We start from the raw sequence: 24,414 nt of genomic DNA, 5'->3' as shown, positions 1-24,414 counted from the left end.
ATGGAGTCAATTAAAACAACTAAATACATTAACTGTGTATGATTTACTCTCTATCAGCTCATACAATCCCTTTTGGAAAATAACTCATGCTCATCAGTTCCATTCCATTTACTACTTGTCAATGTAAGTAGCTAATGCTGAGATGCCACTCACAGGCTGGTCCACTGCATCCAAGAGAAAGTTCAATACATTGCTCAACGTATGGATTTTTTCCTCATAATATTCTGGGATAGGCAGAAGGCAGCATATCCTCAATCTGTGATTAGTAAATCTGTAATACCTCTTCTAGATAGCGTCTGAGGCAAAGAGGTTAAAATTCATAACAAGTAATGGTAAACCTTGCTTCCTTTACATAAAAAAAGCACAAGGACTAGCATATAACATCTAATTTTAGTTCCTGAACCCAGGCCTCTAAATCAGAGCAGGCTCTCTCCATCAGCAGTGAAGCAATACAAGACCCTAACTGCCCTCTAGTGTGCTTAAGAGCCTATTTCTCTCCACTGACCACTGACAGAAGTTTAGGGCAGCAATATTCCTAACACAGGCATCTAAAATAAAGCGAGATGAATTTAGGCCAGAATCACACAGCAGTACCGTGGGCAGTAGAGAAACGGGCAGTGAAACCTGATTATCTAAGCCACAGTTCACGATGACCTCCTCAAACAGTTTCTACAAAACACACATAGTTTACACAGGAAAATAAAAACCAAACCCAACACTCAGAAAACTCTAGTTGCCTACCTTATATTTTTGGGATTTCCCCAGTACATTTGCCAATGAAAACATAAGGGAATGATCATTAGGTATTAATCCCAGGGCCTCTCTTCCAACTGCTTCTGCTTGAGCTAGATTGCCTGGGAGCCCATGTAGCAGAAAAAGAGAAAGCATCTTTTAACACAGCCTTATTAGTTACTTTTCATGCTGCAAGCATGCATATTTTATGAATAGTTGATTACATGCATTTTTAAAGAAAACCAGGTATCACACACACACAAATGTAAATCCCTAAAAAGTAAGAAAATAGAATACGACCATTTTGTTTTCAGCAGATAACTGAAGAACAGAAGAACAGCAAAGCACAGATTCAAGAGTTCTCGAGTTTGGTCTATAATACAAACGTGCTTGCACAATGATGGTATTTCAAACAAGCATCAGAAATTCAATTTATGGGCTGGATTTCAAGTGGTGCTTTAAAACTATTGAGTCAGAAGGTATTATTATATTTATAGAGAGCGTGTTGGTAGCCAAGTAAGAGGCAGGCCTCCTTTTAGATACAGGTAAAGCTTTAAGTTTTGCAAGGCACTGAATTATTCATTAAATATTCAAATGGGCTTATACCTGTGTTATCAAGCAATATAATCATATTGTTCCAAGCCAAACTATGCTCTGGTTTCAGAACCGTAGCATTCCTCCACGCATTCAATGCATCTATATGGCGATTCAAATCTGCATACTAAAAAGAAAGAAAAGCCCCGTAATTCCACCCAGATTTGTTTTACTTTCTTATCATGCACTAAAGGCACTAAAAAGTTGGTAATGTCTCATTCCATTCCAGTAGAACTTGTTTTTGTAGACAAAAACAAGAAATGTAAAAAGAATGCTAGGGTAGTATGGAAGATAGACTGTTACATACTAATTTTACACTTTTATACTGCTTTTCTCTGGGAGCCAAGCTTGTTTTCAAATATGCATGTACCAGCAGGATGGGTAGGAAAACCAACATTCAATTTAGAAATCTACACAAGAGGATGAGTAAATATTTAATAGAAGTATTTCCAGTAATCTAAATAATTTTTTGGCAGAGTTCTACTACCTAACAATATGAATGAATACAAAACAGTCTAATATTGAGAAATGATTAATAATATCTCTCAAACAAAAGAACACAATCTATATTTTTGTTTATATATATTTCTATGAAAAATTAGGACTACCAAAGGTGGTATGGAAGGAAGTATACTAGGAAAGCAATAGGAAAACTACTGAAAATATGAAATCACCCTGAACTACAAATCAAGCAAACTGGAATAACTATCAGCATTTAACAGTACAGCAGACACTGTTATAGCTCTGTTATAACCGGTTACTGTGATAGCTATCATTTATTCAAAAGCACTCACCAATCGCCCTAAATTGTAGTAACAATCTGGATACTTTTTCCTGTGTTTAATTGCTGTCCAGTAGCTTTGCTCTGCCTCTTCAAATCTTCTTAAACTGTTCTGTACTATTCCTAGATTCATCCACGCAGCAGCAAAATCAGGTCTGGGCAAATTGGGAAAAAAAAAACACAAGGGAGAAGACAACTGAGCATTTGGAACACAAGATCCTATTGTGTTATTTCTGCTCAGTTGGTGCAAAACACTGCTTAGCATTGTTCTAAACATACTGTATTTGTACAGCTAAGGACAGCAACTCCTCTGCTTCTTGAAGCTCATTTCTTTCTTTCAGAATATTTCCAAGGTTGTTCATGGCATGTACGTATTTAGGATTCAACCTAAAATTTAAAATTTAAGAGATTATTATTATGTATGGGATATGTATTACTAAATGCAAATTGCTAGCTCTGCAATGCTGCAGACCATGAAAATGAATACCTAAGCATTTTCTTCATGTTAAACATGAAAGCAATTTTAGGATAGGTCATTAAAGCAGTAAAATTTCTAATACCTTACAGCTTCTCTGTAGTATTTGATTGCAGCAGTTTGATTTCCTTTGTCAGCCAGGTTTTTACCAACATTGTAGTGCACCTGAAAACACAGATGAACATTCTACCAGATGCTATACAGTCAGGTATTTTGTGGAGCCAAGCTGATAAAAATTCTTACTCCAAATACATACAGTCAGTGCTTATGTCATTCACTGCTGGCTTTTTTTGTAGATGGGTACTTAAGATTGGACAATATATATAATGAAGACAGCAAGACAAAATCTGAGGAATAAATGAATGAATCAGCTTACCTGTTCCAGGTATTTAAAAAAAGATTATTCACTTCCTGGTTTTATAAATGAGGTCAACACATTTTCCACAAGACTCTCTGTATTGAGACCTCCTGCTCTTCATTTCATTTCATTTATTTGTCAGATAAGAGAAAGTCTGACTCAACCAAATCCACCAAAGAAGAATTAACACTACAGTAATGTAAATGTTGATTAAACTTTGCTTTCGCTACAGCCTAAACTAGAAGAACTCAACATTAACAGAAAAACTAAGCTCCGTATTTCAAAACCAAACAAAAAATGACAAACACACACTATTACTCTCTTAGGATAAAAACACATCAAACAGCATTTCTGAAATAAAAATAAGGTGTATGGCAACATTCTGGAGACCTTGCCTATTAAAAAGTGGAGAACGAAGGAAGGATCTAGAGCTTTGAGGTACAGCTACAGGGAAGAAGATCTATCATCTGAACTTATGGCAAGGACTAGATAGGAATAAATATATTTCAGGACAAATCTGAGTTGGAAGATGCCTCAAATCCTACTCTAAGACAAATCTCAGAAGACTACATTACCTGGTCAAAGGGAAGACTCAAGTTTAGAAAGAACAGAAAACTACTGCAAGTACTGACTCCTGAAAATAGACTTCTCAGCAACTAGATCAGAACTCATTATTTAAATGCCTTACTATTTGAAATCAAATTGTTATACTTCATCTAAAACAAGCACACATTGTAATTTCTCCCATACTTTGAAAATCTAATTTAAATATTTTCAAAAACACTATGCAGGAATTACTTCAATTGAAGTACAAAAAGATAGGTTTGTGATGCTTTTAGATAACTCTAATTCACCTTCTACATTCAGAAAAGGATTTTCTCTCATGTGTCCATCAAAGGAAAAATACTAATTGTATTTGGCATAATACCTGGGACCTATTGATCCAGCACAAACAATTATGTTTGAACCTAATTGTTATGGTATTTAACTGTTGAATTCCATCTCTATATGACTGTGACTATGCAGTCAAATAAAGCCAAACAAATAAAGTTAAGAACATTTTCCATGCTTTCTAGAATGACTGAAAAAGTAGTTTGACTTGTTTTAAAGACAACAAAGATGCTATAAAGCTTACTAGGCACACACATAAGCAGCTCCTCAGGCTGCAAGATATAAAATAGCACACAAATTCAGCATCCCATAAAAGCAGTTCCAGCACAGCTTCCAAGAAAAAAAATCCAGGCACTTCCGCTGTACATTCATAAAAATATGACAAGGCCCATGCCAAAGAAACTACAGAATGGTACATGTATATCAAGACATAGTCATTCATAAAGATCAGTTGACAGTGTCAAAAACCCCCACCATAATAGCATTGTTTTCCCAGAAGTTGTTAAAGTAACGCGATACACCCTGAAACATGTTTCTTTGGGCTGAATTCTATTTGTGTATCTCTTACAGAAATTTCTCAGCACACTATGGTAACATTCTTACCAAACTGGATTGCTCTGATTATATATGCTAAAGTGTACAGACTCAAAATTTATTCAGAGCAAATTAGATTTTTAAATTTTGCTGTTTCCAAATAAAAGATAAATTGTGGCAAAACAGAAGAAACAAAGAAAGATTTCATTCAATAAAGTATATTAGCCCTTAAAATACATGACTTCACATTTCAATATCAGCAAACTGATATTGAAAATTTTTTTTTTTTTTTTTTTTTACGTTTTACTACAGCCATAAGCATTACTGAAAAAAGAAATTTGATTAAAGACTGGGGACAGCAGAGCATATGATAAAAAACAGTATACACCAACCACTCACTTTTTCAGATGTCAGCTGTCTTATGTTAGGAAACAGCACTGCACTTTCTGATTCTATTTTTCTCACTTTTTAAAAACATGCAACTTCTCAATATCCATTTCTACCTCAAAAGCATCAGCAGAAAGAATATTTTTCTTATGTAAACAGAATTGTGCAGACTGCAGAAACCTGAGAGATATCAATTCTTTCAAGTCAAAACATCAAATGAAATATTAAGTGTTCATGTACGTTTTGTCAGCTGAACTAAAATGATGTACTACAGTCTATACTGAAACTATTTAAATAAACTACTAGCATTTTTGATGGTGTATTTCTTCTGTCCTCAGATACAACTTTGTGTGTGAAAGGAAACGATGTTTCTAGCAATACTCCTGAAAATGAAGAGTTCCTTGTTGTATGTAGGTTTCCTAATTTCTCTTCAAGTGAAATTGTAGCTTTACTTCCTCTTAGTATGGTGGTGACAGAAAAGGAAGAGAAGAAAAACTAAACCAGATACCAGAAGAACCCCTCACCCTACCATAAATATCTAATGACAAAACCAGCTCTACAGTGGCTTATAATACACAGTAACATCCTGCGCTTAAGAACAGAGTCAGCAAAGGGCTTCCAGGCACACAGTCATCTGAGAGGTGAAGGTGGTTTTTGCCACGCAGCCATGTCTCTCACTTCACTGGCCATGACAGAGATGCCAAGATCAGCCTTTAGCTTCACTCTCCCAAACCAAGCCTAGAAAAATTACCTGCCCTCTGCTAAGCACAAGGCTGTAACGCTCCTTGACTTCTCCTATGATGCCTACCCGCACAACATGGGAACATAAGTACTTTCTATATACGAATGGGTGGGAAGAATCTAGCCTTTAAAAATTTGATGGTTTTCATTTCGTCTCTAGACATGTGGTTCTTCTGCCTTTGACAGATATTGTGCATGCCAGCCTGGGAGAGAGGATTTTCCTTTCCTGATTAAACATTTAAGAGCAGACATAGCATTTTGTTATTAAATGATTAAAGATAGATATTAACTGGAAATTACATATTACATTATGCCCACATGCTCTTTTATCAATCTTAAACAGGCAATTACTTTACAGCAATAGCTCTAAAAGGAGCATTTCTCAGGGATGCATAACAACACAGTATTCTCCGCAATCAGGGCAATTAAGTAAAATACCCTAGGGCAGAACCTAGTAGATCTCAACAGGCACGTGTTGTTTAAAGCAAACACGTAACCATGGCACCATAGCCTAGCAAAGAACTGGCTCCATGTTCGCAATACCTCAATTGGTCTAAGAAGCCGGTATAAAAAAGCAAAACCACTGTACATTATTCTGTTAGACCCACACAGTGCTTGAACTCTTATTTAAGTGTTTAAATGTGCACACACATTTAAATGAGGAAGAGAGAAAAAAAAATTAAATTTTCCTGTACAAAATCAAAATTACTGTCAAACTGATTTTTTGGTTTTTTTTTTCCCCTCAAAAGAATATGGGAAGATATTGAAATGTAGTACCATCTTCTAGAAGGTACACCCCCTCATTTAGAGCACTACTATTATCAACTATTTTATTCTCTCTTCCTAACTGCTTATAATCACCTTTTCAGCAAATATGAACATTTGCTGAGAAGGATGGAAGCAAAGCACAGATGTCAAAATTTCTACAGAAACATGCAGATGCTTCTGTTCAATGCCAGCTTCTTTCATCAAACACTCTTCTCTTTCCTCAACTACTGAAATTCTGTTTTCTACACAATAATAAACCAAAGCCTTTTTGATCTTCCCATTTTGTTTTGTGCAGCTAACGTTGTGTAAAGGTTCTTCTGCATGACTGTGCTTGTATACAAAAAAAAAGACATCTAAAATGGTATCTGTATGGCAAAACACTGCAGGTAGCCCCTATAAACATAGCCCACAGCACCTAAAGTAAGTTCTGCAGAAGATAATCCCCTTTTAATACAAAGCATAGAAAAGAATTCTCAATATCTAAAGCAAATGCTCTCTGTATCAGCTTCATAAATCCTTAAACAGCAGTAAATCTTGCTCTATCACAAAAAGGTTTTACAAGACCTGTTAAGAAAGTATAGAAAGTAATCTCACAAACTGTTGTACGGTGTTCAGTATTAGCACAGCTTGTCTCTGACAAATGTATCTATAATAATTGCAGTTTGTAAAAGCATTAAGTACAAAGTTATTATCCCTTAGTATGTCAAGGCAAACTGGTTAGTAGCACATTCTGTCGGGAGTATCATGACTTCTTTGCTTATTATTGCAGAAACGTTGCTACTGAAATGGCTTTTAAAAGTTATGTTTATTAAGTTTTATCCTTTAAAGAAAAGCCAGTAGCAAGGAGAATGTATAGATTGCATACAGAATATTAACAATTTACAAATCATTTAAATTCAGTGATTTCAAATCTAGGAAAAGAAACGTTTCCCATGTATTTAACAATGCAATTGCAAATTTTATTTAGATAATCAATTAGAAGAAGTCATCTAGAAATAAAAACCATCTCTGTGGATTCTTAAAAACTGCCATGTCTTTGCTAAAAGCCAAGAAAAACTTGGCACTTCCAACAGTAACTTATCACATGGAAAAAAAAAGGCATTAAGATGAAATTAATTTTAAAATAAAAAGAAACAATTTGTAATGACCTCAGCAGGTGAGGAGCAATACAGCAATGTCTAGAAATAGCAAACAGCATTAGGGCAAGGGCAAAATCTCACATAAGCTTCTGTACCCACATCTGCTCTAGTTGTTCAAACTTCTTTCATCATCAGTGGAGAAAAACACGCAGATCTAGGGTGCAGTCCTTCTGCCCTACATCAGTCATTTAGTCCAAGGTGATGATGAACCACACACTAAAAGGGACAGCTTCTCCTCTCCAGTTATAACGAGAGCATGGCTGACTTGCTCAGATATAGATGTCTAAAGCTAAGAAGATAAATACAAGCCAGTAGTCTGATATGCTGAAACAGTAGTTACGTTTTTATCATAGCCTGTAAGAAGGCTGAAGATATTCCTATACTTCAGCAAAGCACTCCAGGATTAACTTGCAACATAATGACAGCAAATGAAAAGATGCCAGATTGGATCCAGTGAGCCTTTTAAACCAGTAGCACTGAAATATTCCAAATTTATAAATTACCTGTAACATATAATCAACATATCAGGAGAAAACAGCCTCTATAACTGTTCACAAAATTTGCTTTAGTAGAAACAACACAGGCCTGTTTCTAACTCACACTAGAGTATATCACCACCGCGCTCCAGGAATTAAGTCAATCTATACAGCATGAAAAAAGGTGGTAAAAGGAAATGGAATCAGTAAAAAGGCACCTTCTGTTCAGCTAAGAAAAATACTGCCAAATGTATTAAAAATGTATACTGTTTCAGTCTAACAACCTTTGAAACTAACTTAAGCGTAAGACTATGCAAGTTCAAATGTGTGACATACCCCTGGATATGTCTAACCAAGATCTGTAACATGCTTCTCCCTCTCTTTAAATAATTATAACATATATACTTAAAAAATTTAAAATAAATGACATTAAAAATAGAATGTAAAATATTTATAACATTTAAATATCTGTATTGTGAACTTAAAAAAAAAAAAAAAGGCAAAATCTTTGTAACTCCATTATGGTACCTGATTATTTCCAATAAATTAAAAAAATCACTGGGCCACATTTATCCAAGTTGATCCTAAATTTCACCCTCTTGAGCCAGATGCATCCATTGCTCAACGGGGTAGATTCACTACTATTCCAGACAATCTGATTTAATGCAGTTTCCACACAACTATCTAAAAAGGTGTTTAAAGAAGATGAGTCCTGAAATTAGAGAAGGCACTGCTGTAAATACTTGTTACTTAGACTTAAGGTAAGTTTACTCTACACTGCTCATATACAGACAATTGGGAATTACAAAGAGCTGTACCACAAAACATGAACTAGAAGCTGCAGCTTTTGTTGCTGTTTGGGAGACACCTGGAGATTCTGGGACCCTGCTACGTAAAGGAAGTAAAGCATGACTACATTACACACATTAAAGATGTTCCAAGCACAACAAGAAAAAGCTATTATCTGCATTCCATCTTTTGGTGTTCATCAGCCTCCCACTGAAATAAATGGGCCACTGAAAATCCTGCGGCGTCATTTTTAAAGGAAGTCTGTAATTTCAAGACAACAGAAGATCAGAACAGAACCTAGTTCCAGTTTTTACATTTATCATTGTCAAAATTGGAAAAACATAGATGAGTCCACAAAGGAAAAAGAGACTGGCTCTCACACATGGACTCTTTAATGCTGTTGCCTAGAACAGTTCCTTATTACTGTGATTTCAAAGTTACTCCTCCAGCAAAATTGGAATGTGAGTCTACGAAACCCTCCCTGTTCACATCACCACCCTTACCATTTGCCCAGGCTGTCACTAGCAGCAATACAGCTCAGGCATGTCTACAGGACCCAATGTTGACAAACACAAGCTCATTTTCCCTGTACACTCATTGGCTTTGAACCAGCTGCATTAGTTCAGTAGCTCACACGCAGCTTATCGGCTCAAGCACAGCACTGTGCGAATGCAGCTACACAGCTTCCCAGCCAGACGTGGCTTGTGTCCAAGGAGCTCGGAGCACAGGCAGAGAGAGTGTGGATCTGTCTAAAGCACTCTTACCGTGGCAGATGGATGGAGTTACACACAAAGAAACAGATTGCGTTTGCTCCATTTATAGCATGCGCTTGTCACCCAGAAGACAAGATACAGTGAGGTCATCATTAAAAAGAAGATAGTTGCCTACCACTGCCACACAATGAAATACATCCCCTCTTTTCCTATGTATTGAAATCTGAGATTATTGAATGATACCACCATGTTGTAAATATTGCCATAAATGCTTTTTACAGCTGCATATTTGTGTTCCGGTAGATACTAAGTTTATTATTCTCTTTGCAAAGTTGAGCATTCACAGGTTCCTTTTTAAAACCTGTCTTGATCTGTATTGTCTAGATACCACTCTAGATTACAGAAATCTTATCTGTTAAAACATCAAGGTATTTTTATCGACAAGCTGCGCATTCCTATTCCGAGGCTCTTCAAAGAGAATCTCTGCTAAAATTCAGGCAACATCAGGGCTCTGTGGTATGCTCCAACAGATCACACTCTCAGCTATCAAAGCACTGCTGTGGAGGTCACCTCTATTGGCAGGCTGGATTCAGCCTACTGCGCCAAACGCTGCTGTTCAGCTCAGTGAAACATCCCATCCAGTCCCACCCTCTTACTTGTTCCCTCCCTAAGCCTCGCAAGGGATGTCGCAGTTTTCCTCGGTGCCCGTGTCTGAAGACCCTAGCCCATTCTGTAAAAGAGCAGAAGTGGGTGCAAAGATCTGACCCCCATGTCCTACAATTACACTAATGATATGATGATTTGTTCCTTAGCTGTATCTATATACACACCACTGGAAGGTACACAAAAAGGATTCTAAAATGATAGCATAGGCATTATTCAGGTGAATACATTGCTACAACTTACTTTCTTTGCAATATTTTGTTGTAATAACTTGCAATTATACACACCACTGTTTCAGCAGATTTTATTAGCAGTACATCCAATTTGGCTCGATGCCTTTCCTGAAGTATATTCCCCCTTCTGCCTTCTCTCCCCACTCCCACCCCCAAGTTCTGAATCGCAACATTACAATTTGCATTGTCTGATATTTTGACTATGCTACCACTGTGGCTGACACGCAAGCAAGACTGTGAATAACACTGAACAACAATATATGAACTATGCATAACACCTCTTCTATCCCAAATTTCAAAACACCTTTTCTTTTTTTATTTCAAAAAGATAGATTAGAATTCCACATGAATTACTTACTTTTGCATTCAGAGGGCACACAGACAGTGCACTCCTAAAAAGCTGTTCTTCTGACCTCCACTGACTGCTGCGGAGTGCACAGCGCATAACATTTATCACCAAGATTCCAAGTACTGCCACAGCAAGAATTTTCTAAAAGAAAGAGAGACGAGTTAGGAAACAAACCATTCCATCGAAGCACATCATCAACTTTACTGACTGTTTTGATGGTACCTTTTTCTTGGCTTGCTTACTCAAGAGACTAAATCCATATGTAAACAGAATACAATATCCAATACTGGGGAGGTAGATGACTCTCTCTGCAATAACAAATCCTACTCGGAAGAACAGGTTACTTGCAGGAAGAAAAGGGATAATAAGAAATCCGAGTCCCAGTGTAAGAATTCTGCAAACAAGAAACAGATTTTCAAATCAACCACAAATCTTAACAAAAGTACCTTTTCCACTTATAAACTTTATTTAAAACAGTGTAGAAGGATGTGCCTATGGAACTGGGCATTCAAAAGCAGCCTTTGGGAGCTACATAACAAAATCAAATTAAGTTTCAGTGAGGTTTTGACACTTTACTCCATCACACACTTCTAAAATCCTAGCTATAATTCCCAGAAAAACAATGTTCATGCTTCCAAGCCAGAAAAGAGCCCCATCAGATATTAACTACATAATTCCTATTTAACATAAACCGGCAGGAAAAGCAATGGTACTTTTTATTTTTAGAACTGTCTAAAAGCACCTGTCTATTTTTGGAACAAGTAAGTCAGTAAGAGGGGAAAAATATAGGTCACTGTTAAAGAAGAAACTTAGGTACATGTCCTACTGAGAGTGCATTTTCTTTCCTAACAACTACACCAATAGTAGAATCCATTGTGCTTAACCACATGAAAGTTAGTCATCTACACTCCTTCTACAGTTCAGAGAGAGGCACTTCTTGAAGGCAGTTCATCTTCTTCGTTTTAGGTATCTGTGTTAGAATAAGTAATCCTCAGCAGGTAACTGGACTATATAGAGCTTAGACAACCAATATTAGGTACTTTGCTTTTACAGAGCTGACATAAAGGAATATGAATCCCCGGTCTGTGTCAGGTGTTTGTTATAACGGCCACAGGCACGGTAGTTGTCTACTCTAAAATATTGCAAATAAATCTCTATACTGTAATGTAGATATGCCCCCTTACTCTTTTCTCATCCCCAAGAATTCTAGGCCTTCACTATATTCTTTGTCTTTACTTTTTCCTAAAAAACTATTCAGTAATATAGGCTTAGTGTGTTTGTTTTTTTTTTCTAGAAAGTATGACATCACTTGTAGCAAGAATTCCACCCCTCTTCTAAATGATTTTACCTGTGCAAATGAGAATGGGAGCAGCAGCGGAAAGGAAGGCAGGTGGGATGTTAACATTTGAGGGGGTGAGGGGGAAGAGATGAAATTACAGAATACCACAGAAAAGGAACAGAAAATATTCAGTGCACTGAACAATGGAATGACCCTGTGGTGATTGAGCTGTTGAAAAATTTTGAAGAACAGAGAACTTAATTATACATAAAGTCCATGGGAACAGACCCTGAAAAGTTAAACAGAAGCCCTTAGTGAGACAGAACAGTTAACAATAAATTTTTCTATTTCCTTTGGGTAAAGTATAAATTGTTTCCTCAGTAGATAGTATGGATCACCATTTGATTTTTTAATTGTATGGCCGTGGCCAATATTTATACCTCCTTTCGAGGCATATCTCCTCTCTCTTTCATTATTAGGAGAAGATTACAGGAGATGATGAATTGTAAGAGGCAGGGGCAACAACATACATCAATTCCCATTCTATTGTGAGCACAGATTACTTTTTACCACCTACAGCGTTAAGGATCTCAAAATGGCATTTCAGAAAAATATAGCAGCCATCCATACCTCCTCCTCCAACTCTGTTTCCCACTAGTCAGTGTACAGTGATGGGCCCAAATTGGGACAAAACTGTAATGACAGCTATAAATATTTATTTGAACTGCATTTGCTAGACACTGGTTCCAATGAATTGTTAAAATTATCAGTAGTGGATTTAACAAAATAATACTGTACTCAAGTTGGCTGGGCATTTAAAATTCATCACTGTCTCTTACCTTCTCTTATGGCTGTCTTCTGAGCACAGAGCTTGGCATATCAGACCAATTAGGCAGAACCAAAGTGCTGCTAGTGCAATTATCCTCCAGTCGCTGACGGATTTAATGAGGGGTATGCAGCCCATTGACCAATCAAAACACAGCCACCAGGGACACAACAGCAACCATGCATTCAAGGAATAGTAGTAATTATAGTTTATAGCCTGTCAGTCAAAAAGAAAACAAACATTTATTTGATACTAAACTTAAGGGCGGGGGGATGTAACTTTAGTTCTTCTCTGTCCTATCATTTCCCTTATCACAAAACATATTTTACACAATAAAGAGGCATTACAACTAGTTACCTATCTATTTATTTTACAGCTGTGCAATTAATTTTTTTTTTTTTTTTAAACATAGCTAGGTGGCTCTCCTATTCAGCGCAGGGAAATGAAATTCTGTGCTGTCTAACCAATATCCACATGTAAAAAGGGTAATCTCCTACAATAGGAGAAAAAGTCAAAAGACAGCACCTGCTGTCTTCTCCCTTCATTCTCCATCTCCAGAAGGTGCCTTAACGCAGTCAGAGATATAAAGCCAAGACATGCTCCAAATGCACCAGACCATAACTTCATGCTATTTTCTTCAATTGTGAAAGAACAGATGAAAAGTCAAGCACAGTATGTGGAAAAGGGATGAAACCCAGCAAAAACTAAATTCTTGCATGCATGGGAAAAATTGTGAGTAAATGGGAATGTACTTCAATGCGTGCAGTGCATGCTAAATTGAATACACAGAACATACAAGGTATACTATTTTAAAGAAATTGCAGAAAATCATGACAGCAGCACAAGGGAAGGTGACTCATCACACATCTTGAAATGTAGAGACCGCCCACTTCATTGTTTCCTTGAAGCACAGAAAATCCAATTTGATGACAAAGACAAATGTTCTGAGCTGGCCGGAAAAAAAGCAACTTCATAACTTACTCTCACAAACAGACTGTCTGCAAATGAAGCTGGGTTGTCTACTTCAGTGAAAGCTGGTGGCCCTGTGCCCATAATCCTCCAGCGTATATAAAGTATACTGGCCCCTCCAGACATCAGAAGAGTTATCCTGAAAAGCAGCCCCTTTCTTAACAGTCCAATGTTCTACAGGAAAGAAAGAAAAGCCCAAAACCTCATATAAAAAACATTATTTTGTTCTCTTCTCAACTGCATTCACATCCTTTTCACAACTATCTTAGAAAGAAGAGGCTATTCCTCTGCATTTTTGCTATTAGAGTTGACATTTTTATTATTTTTGCAGTTAATAAAAAGCTCTCGAACTTTACTATGCTTTCACTGACTAATTGCAAAATATTTTTTGCAAACATTTTCATTTCTTTCTCCATCAGAAAACTTTTTTATTCAAGAAGTCTCTCTTCTACAAATTCCCAGTAACTCTACAGCCAATGTAATTTTACACAGCAATTTCTGACAGGGAATTTGAGCAGAACAAAGCCTTTGTATTTGGCATATTACATTGATCTGTGTTTTCTTTTAAAAATGGAGGATGTTACTTTGTGAACTATATCCAGTCAACTACTGATCATGGAAAGTTTTTGTCCACTTAGGTTTCTTTAGAGGTAAAATTACATGCATATAACAGCAAAACTGCATAGTTAGAAACTGGGAGGAATTAGAAACCAAATGAAAGTTTTCACAATCACTAATGTGATTAAAAAGCTTATCCCAGACAGGCACCCAAATCGCTCTCGTCAGGCTAAAACTACCCAAGATCTACAAAAAATTGTTTTTAATCAACATTAACTCAGTTGATTTACATTACATTTTATATACACTTTAGGGTCTAAAGAAGGCAATTCACATAAAACATAGAGAAGTGATGTCATAGAAGCTAAATTTGACAGACTTTTCAATTTTTTCTTCCATGAAGTGTAACGTATTTTCTCCAAGCACACATCAGTTTCATAAATGAAAAGAAAAACACTGTATACTTTAGAGGTTCTTCAAGCTTCATCAGTAGAGACTGGAAACAGAATCATCAGTAACTATAACAATATCCCTGTCACAGCTTTGAGATGCAAATCCAAGGTTCCAACACCCCACCCAGCTAGCAAATGGTAACGCAGATGGGAAACGAAGGACATAGCTTCTCTCTGACCCCCTGTATTACAGTGCTGTGGGGCTGCCTTAGAGCTCTCTGATGGCTGAAATTATTCTACGCAGCCTCAATAAGCCACTAGAGAAGCAGAAGATGGAAGACGAGAGATCTCTCATCTCAGAGAAACATTTGGGCCACTTGTCTTTCCATTCTACCCATCTGAACATGAAAGTGTCAGTACACAATGGATTTTTGCATGGAAGAGTTGACTGGATCTTAGAAAATATGGTCATATGATCTCCAGTATTAGCTTTCCTTTATTGCTACCTTCTTCCCTTTGTCTGATATGCCTCTATTACCTTTAAAAACTTACCTGATAGATATACGTGATCAGTTCGATGTCCTCTGTGGGAGCTGGCACACTGATTGCCCCTACCCAGGTGCAGGACCTTGTACCTAACCTTGTTAAACTTCATGAGGTTCATGTGGGCCCACTTCTCAAGTTTGTCAAGGTCCCTCTGGACAGCATCCCTTCCCTCAACTGCACCATTCATCTTGGTGTCATCTGCAAACTTACTGAGGGTGCACTCACTTCCACTATGTCATTGATTGTCCTGGTTTTGGCTGCAGTAGAGTTAATTCTCTTACTAGCAGCTTGTATAGTGCTATATTTTGGGTTTAGGATGAGAATAATGTTGATAACACAGAAATGTTTTTAGTTGTTGCTAAGCATTCAAGGACCTTTTCTGTTTCTCATAGAAGTTGAGAGAGAGCATAGACAGGACAACTGACCCAAGACGGCCAACAGAATATTCCATACCATAGACATCATGCTCAGTATATAAGTGGGGGTTGGTCGGGGGATAGGGATCCGCAATCACTGCTTGGGACGGGCTGGGCAATCAATCACCAGCTGGTGAGCAATGGCAGTGCAGCACTCATTTTGTATATTCTTTTACCATGATTGTTATTATCATTTTCTCTTCTGTAACTGTTCTATTAAACTGTCTTTATCTTAACTCACTAGTCTTTTTTTTTTTTCCCTCTTCTTCCTTTCTCACTGGGGACAGGGAGAGTAAGTGGCTGCATGGTGTTTAGTTGCTGGCTGAGGTTAAACCGTGACATTGATGAAGATATTAAATAGTATTGGTCTGAGTATGGACCCTTGAGAACACCACTCATTACGGTTCCCACTCGGACATTGAGCCATTGACTGTAATCCTTTGGATGCAGACATCCAGCCAACTCCTTATCTATCTAACAGTCCATCAGTCAAACTCATATCTTTCCATTTGAGTGGCAAAAATGTTGTGGGGGACCATATCAAAGGCCCTACAGAAATCCAGGTAGATGACATCAGCAGTTCTTCTCTTGTACACTGATGCAGTCGTTCCATCATAGAAGGCCAATAGATTAGTCAGGCACGATCTGCCCTTAGTGAAGCCATGTTGGCTGTCTCTAATCACTTCCCTGTCTTTCATATGTTTTGACATAACTTCCAGGATGTTCTGTTCCATGATCTTACGAGGCACTGATGTGAGGCTGACTGGCCACTTATTCCTAGGGTTCTCCTTGTTACCTTTTATTTCCAACACTTGAATTCTGAACTGTCTCTGTTTTAGTCCCCTACAGCTCTTGACTCTTTCCTTGTCATATGCTAGTTGACATTACTCTCATTATACAGCAAAATTCTCCAGCATTCCTGTTTGCTGCCTGAAGTACTCCTGCACCTCTCACTTAGCTGTTCTTGGTCAAATCTACTGTTTCAGTTCTAGAGATTCCACTATGACTGACTTCCCCCTGAAGCTCCTCACTTCACTCTTTGCAAAGGAATTTAAAAGCTCCCCAGGACTTGTGCTACTCGGAAACATGAACAAGACTTCTCTGCAGTGAAACCACTGATTGATGCAAAGTACAATGAATATTCCTGTGCCTTGCTGAGCCTTGGATAGGAGAGGCAAACGATTTAGCTGTTGAACAGTAGTGATGTTCTAGAAGGCTGTTGGTCTATTTTCCTGCTATCAATCATTCACCTGACGCTGACTGTTTCTGTGATTTGCTTGCCAGTGTAAATACTAGGTGCCAGATCCCAGTTGAGCCAGTACTAGACAAAGCGATATCAACAAAAGTCAGAAATTTGATCCTTAGCAACTGTTAGTGCTTACATATTTTTTCTTTTAAACTCCAAAGCTACTAGGAACTGTCTCCTGTTTGGTAATTTGTATTCTGAAAAAAAACAGTGTAATACTTTAGTGGCATTGACAAAGTAGACATAATATTTTTTAATGTAGTTTTTCAAATGTCTCATGATCCCATTTGAAAATCTGAATACATCTCAATACATCTCCCTCTCTTTACTCTGACCAAACTGTGTCAAACAGCCCTTTTAGGTGTACAGCTACTGACCCTGGAGAACCCGTTGCATCAAGCAGTCAGCTCTTCCACACCATATTTTTAACATACTGTTGAGGGAAGTTGGAATGGATTTCACAGCACAATGCAATTCTACTGCTATCCCATTACTACTCATGTTGCTGTAAAGATGTCATAGCACATTGCCTTACTAGGCTGACTCTATTTTGTTCAATTCTCAACAACAACAAAACTGTCAGAAGTTGTATCTTTGTCTTTCAGCACATGACTGAATGGCCAGAACGAAAAGAAACTCTGAGGACTCACCTCCAATGACTTGTCCTTATGTAGTAACTTTTGAATAAGTTCCAAAACATTTAGCTTGTTAATCACCAGTGCATCAAACACTGCATTCAAACCCTAAACAACCAAGAGAAAAGTAAGAGCATAAGATGGAGCAGCTAACCACAAATATTTTTTTTTAAATACATCTTAATTTCCACTTCTGCCATGAGTTACCGTACATCTTAATTCTGATTCCAAACAAGTAGAGAGAGAGATTGGTACTAATGATGGCAGAATAGTAGATTAAGAACCTGAACTCAGACGAGTAGAATATCCTTTGTTACTGTGATGGGGATTCTCCTGCTACATGGAATAACCCTTCAGGGAATACCATGTACCAGCAAGCTAGATCCCGTATGCATGGTCACAACAGTATCCTGCACTCTGTCTTCTTTCCCGAATGTTCCACGGTGTAAATGCTGCAGTCAAAAGGTAAGGCTTCTGTCAGCAAGGTGGAGTTTATTTAAGCCTTCTACTTACTCTTTTGCTCTGCAGCTTAGTTATCTTTTGACTGTCAGGTTTCAGAAATACTATTTTTAAAGCATACATAAATTGTCACAACAAAGGCTCAGAAAGATTTAACAGAGGTATGTACACAGTGGAAGTTGCTGAAAAAAAGCAAAGTTCTATGTGACATCAGCCATTACACATAAAAGTAGAGCATATTCAATGCTTTGCAGCACTACACTTGCACATACTATGCCCAAGCAAGCAATCAACCAAAACATGTCCAGGGGTAATTCTGTTAAAGTTGGATTTTGCTGGTCACCTTAACATTTTCCCTTCAATGTTTCAGCAATCACCAACCATGACAACCCTTGACTATTCAGCCTACATCCTAGTAACTTTGGAAATTACCTCAATGTTCTAAAGATTGAATGGAAAAAAAGACAGTAAAAACAATTCCAGGTGAGGCAAAGTTAGGACACTGGGAGGCCACAAGTGCTCTTTCTAACAGCCAAAGGGAGAAGACAGAAGATAGGTTAGAGAGTGACATGGTTCCACATAGAAAGGCCACCTGGCAGTTAAAAGGCTTTTGGCTCACTTGCATGGAGATAGGAAGGCATGAATCCTGCTGAAAAATACATTCAGCCAACAAGCAATCTTTTAAATGCGTGATATATCCCTTCATCCCTCTGACCCGTGCGCCCCAGCACAATAAAAAATATAATCATCCTATCAATGCAGCCACAAATAAATACAATACCCAGATCCAATAACAATTCTGTGTCTGCTAGCTTTAATTATTACTTCATATCACTAAAGGAAATAATCACACCATGTTTTAAGAGAATTCCTTATGTTCTTCTTACAGACACCTTTGAAAAATACATCACTCTACAAACATCCATCCAAAAATAATGTCCTAAAGCATAAGTGTTCTGTAATTTCTTCTTCCTTTTTTTTCTAGCAAGGACAAGAGGGTCCCTTGCTGCAAATAATTCTTCTGATTCTGTTCCTTTATCTATTTCAGTTAAAGCTACAAATCAGATTTATTTATAAGATATATGGCTATATAAAAGGTAAAAATCACAGGTGTAGCATTTCAGGCAGCTAATTTGGTCACCCAAAACAGAATGTCTTCACTGAAGTAATAAAAACCAAGAGCACAACGAACATGAACAGTAACTATATCTGTTTGCATAGACAGATCCCTAAATAAGGGACAGAAGGAAGAGATTCAGTATTAGAAATGCATAAACAATGACCCTACATCTAATTACATGATTCACAAAAGTAAGAGGGTGGAGCTTTTAAAAATGCTCTCCTCCAGTTATGTCTTTGTTCATAAGCCTTCAATGAGAGGTTTGTAGGCCCTCTATCTTGAAAATTACATTCAAAAACAAGGCAAATGAACACAATACGCATTGAAACTAATACTGTAAATCTTCTAAATTTTGCAAAAAAATAAAATGTATATGCAAACTGCTTACAAAAGATAAACTGAAGAATTCCAACAGATTGGCAGGGATACAATCAAGACAGATCTACTAGAATACTGCTTTTTGTCAACATTAACTACTTTTCTGTAGTTAACAACATCAACATTTCTGAACAGAACAAAAAGGTATGCATGCAATTAGCTGTGGAGAAGATTCATCTTTGGAGGCTTCACAACTGCACCTGAAAGATGCTGAGGTGAAAATTCAGTCAATAAGAGGATTCTTACCAGTATTGTAATTCCTTGTTCTTTGCACAGCATGGCTACCGCACCTAGGATAACACTCACCAGCACCCAGAATATAGAAAAATTATGTCCTTCCTTATCTGTCGAAATAAAGCACACCATAACATTAGGTTTATACATTTAAATGTAAAGTTGGAAACCTAAGCTAAAATTAGAATTTTAAAAACATACAGGATTTAATCTCGCTGTCTTTCCTATCAGTCAAGATCTGGATACACAGACTTAAAAAGCATAGGGCATCTCCTGCAATATGCTGGCATTTGTCCCTTTATTGCAGTCATTTTCTATTCTCAGAGACATTAGAAATCTCCGTTTACTAGACATTTTAGCCAGACTAATTAGAATGGCAGAAGCCTCACATAGTTTCCACAATTCATCATCTGGAAAGGTTAATTTCCAATATTTAGACACATTTATCATCCTTAGCTAGAGCTCTGTCATTACTGGCCACTCTCTTCCAAGCTACCACAAGAACAAGAAATTCTTTCTAATGGTTACGCACAAAGTGTCACACACACAAACTGTTCTAACTGTAGTCTAATCTACAAAGGCACAATGAGCTGCTTCTCCGGGGCTGCTGCATTTAGCAAGTACCTCATGTCATTTCATTAGCACTGCAATGGAATGCCACGGAGCTCAAAAATTTCAGCATCTCAGCAGAGAAGCAGTTAGTTCTTGCACTCAGGAAGCAGTTTTACAGCAGGGTGAGGAACTCTGGGGTTAAGAGATCAAGAGTAACTACAGCTTCTACTCAAAGAAAGAGTCTTTAAAGACTGCACCATGTAGCCGATTTTGGCTACCACAAGCAGGTATTTCTGAGATTAATATAACAATAAGCCCTACTTCAGCCAAGGTACTATCATACACAGAGTACACGGGTACTTCACATAAAAACATATCTGTCACAACCTCTACTCCACAGGCGCAAGCAACAGAGGGAAGCACTCAGCTCATTCAGAGGCAGTTTCTTGATTCAAGCAACATGGGCTCTACAGGCACCACAAGAATCAATCTTTGACTTGGCACGTGAAAAAACAAAGTTGAACTCTACATTCATTGACTGAATCCTTTTCTTACTTTCCTTGATATCTAGAGCAGTTCTTCCCTACTGTTAATGCAGGTTTGACCCTCAGTACTTAAACAGAACTGCAGGAATGGTCTATGGAAAGGGTAAATGGCAGAATTAAGATTAATTTCACCAGAAGTAGGCTTCTAGGGGACACCTTTAGGGATTAGGTTACCTAACTAAATGCAGTAGTCCACCTTTTAGAGAAGTAGCTCACTCTCTTCACTGATTATAAAGGCAAAATAGTATACTAACTTAGATATTGTTGGGTCAGATACAAACCAGAACAAGTGTGAAAAGGTCTGCTGGCATTGGCCTCCCCTCTTTTTGAAGCAGACTACTTCTTTTGTGGCAGAAAGCAAAAGTTTTCATAAAAGTATGTAGAAGAACAGGTTTTGAAGTTGCTTCTAGCACTCCTTTCTTACCTAAGACTTAAAGCTTCAACAGACTGAATATTAAGATGGTTGAGATTCATCATTGCAATACCTAGAAGGTATTTGTTCCTTCTCCCTCTGCTCCAAATTTTACCTCACCTGTGAGGACATGACTTAACATCAGAGGTGCAGACGTTATAAAATTAAAATAAAGCCTTCTGAAGGAAAGAAGTCATACACATCTCAACAATACCAAAACAAATAATGGAAATAGAAAATACATAATACTAAAGAAATATTGCAACTAAAAAGAAATGCAGTGAGAACACTCCAACTCACACCAATTATACACAAGAACAACTGAGGGTTGCAAGTCATGGAAAAAGGGGCTTCAAAATGTGTTTTAAGAGTATTGCTAAAAATAAAAGGACTCCGTCTTAAATGCATCCCTTGAAGGAGTTCTTCAGCTCTTCAGACTCCGCAATACAACAAACTGTTCAGCCAGTTCTTGAAATTCAGTTTGGTGGTTTTTTTTTTTTTTTTTTAATGTAGAAATAAATTAGCTGAGTGAATGCGAAGATGGAAAGCAAAGTAATTGATTGTGTTCACAAAATGACAATCAGTCATTCTCAGTAAGTGTAAAAGGGAGAATAGTGAACAAACCCAAGGGACTTCACCGAGTTTACTGAAGTATACTTCCTTCAATCAGAGATTTCTTCTTCCCAGAATCAAATTCTGGTGGAAAGAAGTCAGGACAACTAAGGACTTCTCAGAGAAGCAGTATTCAGTACACAACTACAAACTATCTTAACGTGGAAGAGGGAAGTATATATAGTAAGAGACCAGCTGGCGATTCACAAACGCTTTGATGATTCAAAATTTAAGAAGCAATAGGAAAAAAGGAACTAGGTCAAATTATCAAGGACAAGCACAACAGCAGCACACTCATACAGAAACAAACTCAGAAAGGTCACATCACAAAATGAGAAAAGGTATGTACGTAAAAAACAAAACCCAAAATTCCATAGATAAGAATAGCAGCAAGGGAGCAGTTATTCCAATACTCAGTGGGAAAGAAAGTGGACAATGCCTGGAAAACAGAAGTGTTCTGTGCCTTTTTGTGTCATTTTTTGCAAAGAGGTCAGCTGCAATCAGATTGCAAGCATACCACCAGCAGAATGGGAGCAAGAACAAAAGGAAAAATAGTGAACTACAAGACACAGAATTTAGAGAAGTTAATCTGGTTTAAATTACGATTGATTGAATTTATTCCAACAAGTCCTCTACAATCCAAAGTAATCCCAACTGTTACCTCTGAGAAATCATGAAAAACACATGAGAATCCAGAAGCTTGAAACCAAACAATACCTACACGCCTACTTTCAAAGAAGGAAAGAGATATGAAAGGATAAACTAAAAAAATAAAGCTAAACTGACAGGTCAAAATTACCCAGAAAAAAAGCCCAACTTAAAATATTTTCTAAGTGACCCTCTAAAACATATTAAAACATAACAAAGGAATATGATTAACTGTTTGCCATATTTTAGTAATTTACCAAACTAAGTATAAGTTCTGACTTGGACAGGAAAATAAAGGGCCTTCCTGTAAACATCCTATACCTTGAATTCACAAAGGCATGAGAATACCACTGGAGACAGTGTGAAATATGCCAGACAAAATATAGACTGCATGTAATTATTATAGAATGGGTACAATGACAGCTGGAAAACTACACTAAGAGTCTAGGTCATGGTGAAAAACGTAAAAATACATTCTGGATTGGGTCTTTCCTTTGTCTGGCTCTAATAGATAATTTAAAGAATTTGGATGATGGAATAAAGAATATGCTGATTAAGTCTAGAGGTGCTGCCAGGCTGCAATGGTCAGGAAGCATATTAAGGAGAAGTCAGAATTCCATTGACAAACTGGAGAAATGGTCTAGGGAGAAAACCTGATAATTGAATGCCATTCAATAAGCACACATTCAAAGTTGTGCAGAAACAAACTTGTCTTCTTGTGAACATCTCAAGTCTCAGATGCCAGGAACATCTCAGCATATCAAGTGTTGCTAAGCTTAAGTATGGACTTTCAAAGATGGTAAAATCACCCAGCAAGAGAGAAGTAATGAGGGACCCATAATGAGGATCTTAAGGGAGACAGTCTCCCATAAGATCCTCATAGAGAAGCTGTTGATGTACAGGCTGAATGTGCGGTGACATGGATTGAAAACTGGCTGAATGGCTGGGCCCAGAGGGTGGTGATCAGTGGCACAGAGCTAAGTTGAAGACCAGGAACTAGCAGTGTACCCCAGGGGTCAATACTGGTCCAATCCTGTTTAACATCTTCATTAATGACCTGGATGATGAGGCAGAGTGTACCCTCAGCAAGTTTGCAGATGACACCAAACTGGGAGGAGTCGCTCATATGCCAGAGGGTCACAAAGCCATCCAGAGGGACCTTGACAGGCTGGAGAAATGGGCTGGTAGGAACTTCATCAAGTTCAACAAGGAGAACTGCAAAATCCTGCACATGGAGAGGAACAAGCCCAGGCACAGTATATGCTGGGGACCATCCAGCTGGAGAGCAGCTTGGCAGGAAAGTACTTGAGGGTCCTGGTGGACCAACCTGGTGGACCTTGGTTCAACCAAGTTGAACATGAGCCAGCAATGTGACCTTGCGGGAAAGGGAGCTAATAGTATCCTGGGCTGCATTAGACAGGGCTTGCCAGTAGGCCAAGGAAGAATATCTGTTTCCTCTGCTCTGCACTGATGGGGCCACACCTGCAGTACTGTGTCCAGTTCTGGACTCAGTACACAAGAGCCATGGACATACTGGAGTGATTCCTACAAAAGGCCAGTAAGAGGATGAAGGGATGGAGCATGTCTTCTATGAAGAAAGGCTGAGAGAGCTGGGACTGTTCAGGTTGGAGAAGAGGCTCAAGGGGGATCTTATCAGTGTGCATAAATACCAGAAGGAAGGGTACAAAGATGAGAGCACCAGGCTTTTTTCAGTAGTGCCCAGTGAAACACAGGAGGTGCTGTCTGAACATCAGGAAACACTTTTTTACTGAGTGTGTGACAGAGCACTGGCACAAAATGCCCAAAGAGGTTCTGAAGCTTCCATTCTTGGAGATAATAGAAAGTTGTCTGGACACAGTCCTGGACAACTGGCTCTAGGTGACCCTGCTTGAGCAAGTCAGCTCAGGTGACATCCAGAGGCCCCTTCTAACCTCAACCATTCTGTAATTTTGTGATTCAAGATC

General features: G+C 37.9%; 1 protein-coding gene across 3 annotated transcripts in view; it reads right to left on the bottom strand.

Moving 5' to 3' along the window:
• TMTC4 (transmembrane O-mannosyltransferase targeting cadherins 4) overlaps positions 1–24,414 on the bottom strand; it is a 55,865-nt gene that overhangs the window by 9,376 nt on the left and 22,075 nt on the right. For 2 of the 3 annotated variants that reach the window (XM_074147709.1, XM_074147724.1), the window contains 11 exons: positions 19,694–19,791; positions 17,506–17,598; positions 13,710–13,871; positions 12,742–12,944; positions 10,846–11,017; positions 10,633–10,764; positions 2,668–2,747; positions 2,387–2,494; positions 2,121–2,262; positions 1,339–1,453; positions 742–854 (listed from right to left, as the gene is read on the bottom strand). In XM_074147709.1, coding sequence (XP_074003810.1) covers positions 742–854; positions 1,339–1,453; positions 2,121–2,262; positions 2,387–2,494; positions 2,668–2,747; positions 10,633–10,764; positions 10,846–11,017; positions 12,742–12,944; positions 13,710–13,871; positions 17,506–17,598; positions 19,694–19,791 — 1,418 coding nt within the window. The remainder of the gene's footprint in view (positions 1–741; positions 855–1,338; positions 1,454–2,120; positions 2,263–2,386; positions 2,495–2,667; positions 2,748–10,632; positions 10,765–10,845; positions 11,018–12,741; positions 12,945–13,709; positions 13,872–17,505; positions 17,599–19,693; positions 19,792–24,414) is intronic. The other variant, XM_074147717.1, reaches the window with a different exon arrangement.

Source organism: Numenius arquata, chromosome 1 (assembly GCF_964106895.1).
Source record: "Numenius arquata chromosome 1, bNumArq3.hap1.1, whole genome shotgun sequence".
In the NCBI taxonomy this organism is placed as follows: domain Eukaryota; kingdom Metazoa; phylum Chordata; class Aves; order Charadriiformes; family Scolopacidae; genus Numenius; species Numenius arquata.
This window is presented reverse-complemented; position numbering and strand designations above follow the sequence as displayed.